Below are 6,213 nucleotides of genomic sequence, written 5' to 3'. Positions count from 1 at the left end.
TTCCACGGAGGGAGAAGAGAAAAACACCCAATCCATAAACCTAGTACCCAGCCCGCTCTGCGCCTCTACTTGAGCGCCTCATTCCCTCCCCTGTCCCCAGATGCCTTCTTCCCTTTTGGTCTCTCCAAAGGTCACCTCTATTGACCTTTCAGAAAACCTCACAGGGGAGGGTGTTGGGCAGGAGAAAAACTGAATTTGTAGCTGAAAAACCTGCTTCTGTCTGAGGGGAGGGGAGGAAAGGGTTTTCCTCTTCCAGCTGCTCTTTGAAACGAACTAACATTTTCAAATAAATTCACATCACCTGTTCCCGAAACTTCTGGAAACCCCAAGATCTGGGGGAGAGCCCCTCACGTGGGTGGCAGGCCACGGACAAAGAGGACACCTCAAAGGCATCTTTTGTCACGGAAAACTGATGATCCTTGAAGGATTAACACAAGAGCTCGGCGCCAGGCTGGGAGTCTAGGAGTTGTTCACTGGGGCGGGGCCCTCTTCTCAAATAATCCAAGACCTCATCTAGAAGCCGGTCTGCAGACTTAATTTGCTACATTTTACTTTGTAACATACACGTTTACCTTTACCCATCATGGCAGCACCTTTTAATACAGTGAAGATCCAGTGGGCCCAGTTTTGAAACCGGGTGCTGGGGAGTCCCTGGCTCTCCTCACCTCGAGAGGCCAGGGCACTCCTGCCTTTTGCACAAACCCAAGGAAAACCTCCACGTGCACGGATGCGGAGCAAAGAGCTGCCGTGGAAACCGGTTTCTTCCCTCCTCCCTGCCCCGCAGCCAGGCATCCTCAGTGAAGACTCACCCAGGTTTTTGGAATTAATTGTCACAAGACGTTTATTTTCAAGTTGGAATGATTAACATCTAACAACTGTGCACATTCCCAAGCACAGAAACTGAAGTCAGGAGAGAAGCCCTGGGCTCATGGAGGGCTAAAACTCCTCGGGACGAGAGGATTACTGAGCGCCACGGGAACAGGCGGACGGGCTGGCTCACGGCTGGACACCGCAGCGTACCAGGGCCGTGTGTGTTACAAAAGGAGACTTCTTCCAGAGTGCTGCGCTACAGAGCATGCGCGGAACTCCGGCTCTCCCACTCGCAACCTCGCTCTCATCAGCCACACTTACAAGAAGTCCGGCTGTATGCAAACAGATGGCAGAAACAACTCACTGGAGACCTGCGCAAAATCAGGCTCACTTAGGAACACAAGGTAACATTCTGATTGTCTCCTATCTGATAGGTTTTCCTTAGGACGAGTTCAAGTTCCAGCTTTTTTTTTTTTTTTTTTTAAAGACGTGAGAAAAATAGATTTGGATTACATCTTTGAGCATGCCTTGGGTCTCCTGGGACACTGTTTGAGAACCACTTATGATGGGTATCCCTCCCCTTTCCCCTACACACACACCCACACCCACACACACACACACACACACACAGATACAGTATGCTAGTCTATTCAGAGAACAGAAATTAACAGCCGACTTTTTAAAGAATTTTTTTCCTTTCTTATTATAATGTGAAACGTGTCTTCAGCCCTTAAGATGTGGAGGGTTTGGTGGCGCTGGATGGACTTAGGGCTGGGAAGCCAACAGTGCCTGAGTCCTTCCCTACACATCACCCCTCCTCCCCACAGGCTTCCTAGAGCATCTGACTCCAAATGGGAACCCAAGTACCGTTTTTATTGACAGAACCTAGATCTCAAACACTTCAAAGCCTAAGCGCACACTCTTTTCCTCCAGAACTAACTCCTGGGACCTTCCTGCCCTCTGGCGGGCTAATGAGGATGGAAGCGGAAGAACACGGGCACCAAGAAAGGCAGGTCTGCTTTGAAGATGTCTGCTTAACTTCCTGGTGGGCGAAACACACAGAAGATGGGAGAAAACGCCAGGCCCTGCATGCAGACACCGGCTCACTCTCCAGGAAGCAGGGAACAAGAATGAGAGGCAGAACAAGGGGGCCCTGCCTTTGCAAGGAAAAGTGAATATTCTAGGATTTTCCCAGTCTGCTTAGCAACTCTCCAACCTCTGAAGGTGAGTTGAGGGGGAGGGGCAAAAGCAGGGCTGGCAGAGAAAAGAGCAGAGAGGTGCACCTCCCTCCCTTCGTCTCTCCCACCGAAGAGCTTGCAGATGGTTTTTCTCTGAAAGTCCCATCTCCCCAAACTGGGTTCCTACATGTCAAAGTCATGGTGTGTTCAATAAGGAGAAAAACTTTGCTCCCCATTGGATGCTTCATCCTTGGTCTTCCTTCAGCTCATCGCAGGTTGTCCCCCAAATCAAGGCTTTCTGGGTTCTGTGGATAAATTAGAAGATCTCACCAGGGAAGGAGGTGTTCTTTGGAATTTCTTTCTTACTTCCTTGGACCTTTTAAGTGCTTGAAAATGTCTATCCCCCCAACCAGGCTTCCAGAAAACTTGACCCTCCAAGTCATGGACCCTGACAAATGTTCTCACTCCCCACTATTCGATTCTGATGAAGGGAGTTGGGGTGGAGGACGTGGCAGAACGACCTGAGAACCCCACAATGACACTCACCAACAAAGGAGAGGTGGGGGGTTCACCCTTCCACCTCCTGCTCATAGATGTCCCCACGGTTGGCCTTCAGGGGCTTCTAGGAGGAAGGTCAGGGCTTCCACCCTCTAAAACCTCAGCTGGTGGGACACCCGCCCCCTCCGCCATGCTCGCGTCCTCCTCAAGCTCCACCTGATCTGCGACGGCCCTAAGCGCCTCTGCGCCCACCTGTCTCTCCTGCTCGGATTCTCCACTCAGCCGTCCGCCGGCACAACCCAAGTGACTTCTGTTGCCATTCTGACCACTGGAGGCCTGAAGAGAACCTTCCGGCTTGGCCTTTGGGCCCCGAGACGTGGAGGCCAGCAACCCCACCGGCTGGGGGCCTCGTGGGGCCTTCTGAAGCAACCCATCTCGTCTTGAGCCCGGCCCTTTCTTCCCCATCGCTGGCTTCTTCTTGGCATCTTCTGACTCAACAAGGACATACGAAACAGGGCCCAAGCTCACCTTCTTCTTCTTTCTCACAGGGACAGGGCTCTTTGCCAAGGCCCAGCCCATGGCCTTCTTCTTTGGGGGGCCCTCCCGACCGCCACCTTGGTCTGACTGTGAAGCAACCCCAGAGCTCACAGCTTCTGACCGCGCGTCATGGGACGAGCTGCTGGGAGCCCTCCAGGCACATTTTGCCACGGGCTTCAAGGCCGACTCCTCCTGCTTCACACGCAGCTTCCTTTTGCTCCTGATGGAATCGGAGACCTCCATGTTTTCAGCCCCAGCAGCCTCAGGATCCTCCAAGGAGGCCGAGCTGTTGAAACGGCGGCCTCTGGGCTTCCTCCAGAGCACGGATTCCTGCTTGGGTCTTTTTTTCTGCTTCTTCTTCCTGGAGCGACTTTTAGCTCCAGCCCTACGAACCAGAGGTTTCGGAGGGTCACCTTCGTCTTCTGGGTCGTTGCAGCTGCCGAGATTTTCCATCTTCAAAGCGGAACCGATTTCGGCAGCCCACCCTGGCTCCTTCTTCACCTTCCTCCGTGCACCTGAGGCTGAGGCTGAAGCTACCTGGTCATCAGCACCTTCTTCAGCCCCGGCTTCCTCACGGCTGCGGATCTCAGCATCCATGTAGAAGACGATCTGCACCACTGCCCCCAAGAGCACCCCCAAAGCATCTCCCCAGTTCTGTGGAGGCCGATTCTGGGGCTGTGAGGGCTGGCCAAGCTGGAGCAGGCGGACCACATCCTCCCAGGTGCGCCCCTCAGAATCCAGGAATTCATTCAGATTTTTTAAAAATTCAGCATCCTGGGTGGGATCTCTACAAATCACTCTCCAGACGCCCCCCCTTCCTGGGAACTCCCGAGGAATGGCCCTGAGATTCACACCCTCTCCCACCTCAATTAGGGCAGCTTTGGCATTCTCTTCCCGCAGGAAAATCTTATTGAGCACAAAGTATGGGCCCAGCGGGGAGAGGACCCCATTCAAAGTCTCCTCAATTTCCGCTTGACCACAGTCCTCGGGGATGCCCGTGACCAACAGGGACCTATGGATGTCCACTTCCATCCCCCGGCACCAGTCCTCCAGAAGGTTCATGGCCATGGTGCGGACACCTAGCGTCTCTAATCCCACGTGCACTCGACAGTTTATAAGGTGGCCGAAGGAGGCAGCGGTCCCCAGATACTAATCCTGTAAGGTGACAGGAGAGGGAGGTCAGATTCCCCAGAAGACGGCCAGGCTCAGAGATCTCAGCTGCCCTCCCCCTGCGCTGCGGGCCTAGAGGCCTCCTCGCGCTTTCCCAGGCCCCTCCTCCCCAAACCAGGCCCCGGTGCTCACAGGTGTCCTGCGACCGGCCAAAAACTGCGCTCGGCCCTGCCCCAGAGGCTTCCGGCAAGGATCTCGCAGCCCCGCCCCCGACTGCCCAGCCCGTGATCGGGCCGGGGACAGGCCGCCGGGATGCCGCCGCTCGCCAGGAGCCGGCTCGGTTGCTCCCCGGGAACGCGCCGAGGAGAGGACGTCTGCCCTCGCTCCGGCCCCGGCGGGTCACGCGTCGTCTCCCTCGGATCCCGGCAGCTGCGCGGAACCGGGACCGGCGTCGCAGCGCGCGCTTGCGCACTTGCGTCCTTGCCGCTCCCGCGGTCGCCATGGCAACCGGCCAGCGCTCGGGATGCGCCCTCCCGCCTGGGGAGCCCAGCGCGAGAGTGGGGGTGGGGGCGTTCAGCAGCTCCTCGAGCAAAGGGTCTGCGCGTTCGTCGATTGTCCCTCCAGACGCACTCTTTCCACACTTCAGTTGAACGTGGGCCTCGGGGACCGGGGCGGAGTGTCCTGACTTCCACGATGGCAACCAACTAGTCCTCCTAACCTCTGCGTTTCTGCTGGGTTCAGCCCACGGGACCCCTGGGAACCACCAGAAACCCAAGGGCGAGAGGAAAGAGCCGCTTAGTCGCCACCCCCCTCCGAGTTCCTCTAACAAACAAAGCCCCAGCTCCGGACAGCCCTTTCATTCGCTCACCGTTATCCTAGTTTCAGAAACATCCAGGAGCTTCTAGAAACTCCCACCTTCAGCCCCACATGTCCTTCACGCCTGGGTATAGCCTCTGACTCTCCTTGCTGGCTCCCTCAGCTTGCTGCCCGCAGGCAACACCTTTGTTGATCGTTAATGAAGCGCTTCTCAATGACTCGTTAGAGGTGCTGTTTCCTGTCAGGACTCAACCATACACCTGGCAATGCTGCTTACTGGCTGCGCAGCCTCGGAGACTGAGCTCTCCAAGCTCCCTTCTCTTTTCCCTAAAAGGAATACCAATAAAAACCTTCCTCATCAGCACTCTGAAGGTTCAGGGACATAACATATGAAAGATGCAGCAAAGTACAATTGTGGCCTAAGTATTCAACCAAAATCTGTGATTTGGATTCCATTTTGGAACTGGGGCCTTTGCAAGACCAAATAGCCAAATGCGGCTCCGCTGGCATCCCTGAACTTGGGTGGGATGGATCCTTTGAGCTCGAGGCATGGGTGTGCTTGCCCAAGGTCCCATGATATTTCATGAAAAAAAAAGAAAAAAAAAAAAGGACATCATTCATATTGTTAAATCTGAGTATATCATAACAATAAACACTCCAGCTGTAACTAGAGTTTAAAAATCTTATGTAAAAAATAATAATAAAAATCTTATGTACCTCACCTGTGGAAATTCTATTAATCAGCTGAAGAATGAATGTGTATCATCGCACAGTAGTTTTAAAATGTGGCTGTAAATTTTTTGATATTCCTATTGAAAGGTGGTGATCTACGTCCCTCTTATTGAATCTGAGCAGACTTGTAAATTCTTTAACCAACAGAGAGTGTGGTCAAGGGGAAATGATTGGGCCAAGAGCATCACGAAAGGGAGTCTGTGTGACTTCTCATGTAATAAAGGGCCATGTGACTTCTTCCTTGTTTGTCGAGACACTCCCATTCTTGGATCCCTGAGCTCCAAGGAAGAAGACGGTCAACTAGCCTCTGGCTGCCATGTTGTGAGGAAGCTCAAGCCAACTGGCAAAGCCGCATGCGTGTTCTCTGATTGACAATTCCCAACTGAGCCCAAACTTAAGATGATCTTGGCCCAGGCACCAGACATGTGAGTAATGAAGCTTCTAGATGATTCTATCTCCCAACCATTTGACTCACTCCCAATCATTTACATCTTCCTAGTTGAGGACCAGCCATCATGTAGCAGAAGCAAAC

General features: G+C 53.5%; 1 protein-coding gene across 1 annotated transcript; it reads right to left on the bottom strand.

Moving 5' to 3' along the window:
• Positions 1 to 1,550: 1,550 nt before the first annotated feature.
• On the bottom strand, positions 1,551 to 4,615 carry LOC116579748 (paraneoplastic antigen-like protein 8A). The gene is made up of 2 exons (XM_032325440.1): positions 4,326 to 4,615; positions 1,551 to 4,178 (listed from the first exon to the last, which is right to left on the bottom strand). The coding sequence occupies exon 2, from the start codon at positions 4,089 to 4,091 to the stop codon at positions 2,601 to 2,603; it is 1,491 nt and encodes a 496-aa protein (XP_032181331.1). The 5' UTR covers positions 4,092 to 4,178; positions 4,326 to 4,615; the 3' UTR covers positions 1,551 to 2,600.
• Positions 4,616 to 6,213: the final 1,598 nt, after the last annotated feature.

This window comes from Mustela erminea, chromosome 19, assembly GCF_009829155.1.
Source record: "Mustela erminea isolate mMusErm1 chromosome 19, mMusErm1.Pri, whole genome shotgun sequence".
In the NCBI taxonomy this organism is placed as follows: Eukaryota; Metazoa; Chordata; class Mammalia; order Carnivora; family Mustelidae; genus Mustela; species Mustela erminea.
The sequence above is the reverse complement of the archived record's forward strand: the minus strand, read 5'-3'. Positions and strand labels throughout refer to the sequence as shown.

Coding starts and splice junctions, on each gene's coding strand:
- LOC116579748 (XM_032325440.1), bottom strand. CDS start 4,091: ATGGCCATGAACCTTCTGGAGGACTGGTGCCGGGGGATGGAAGTGGAC.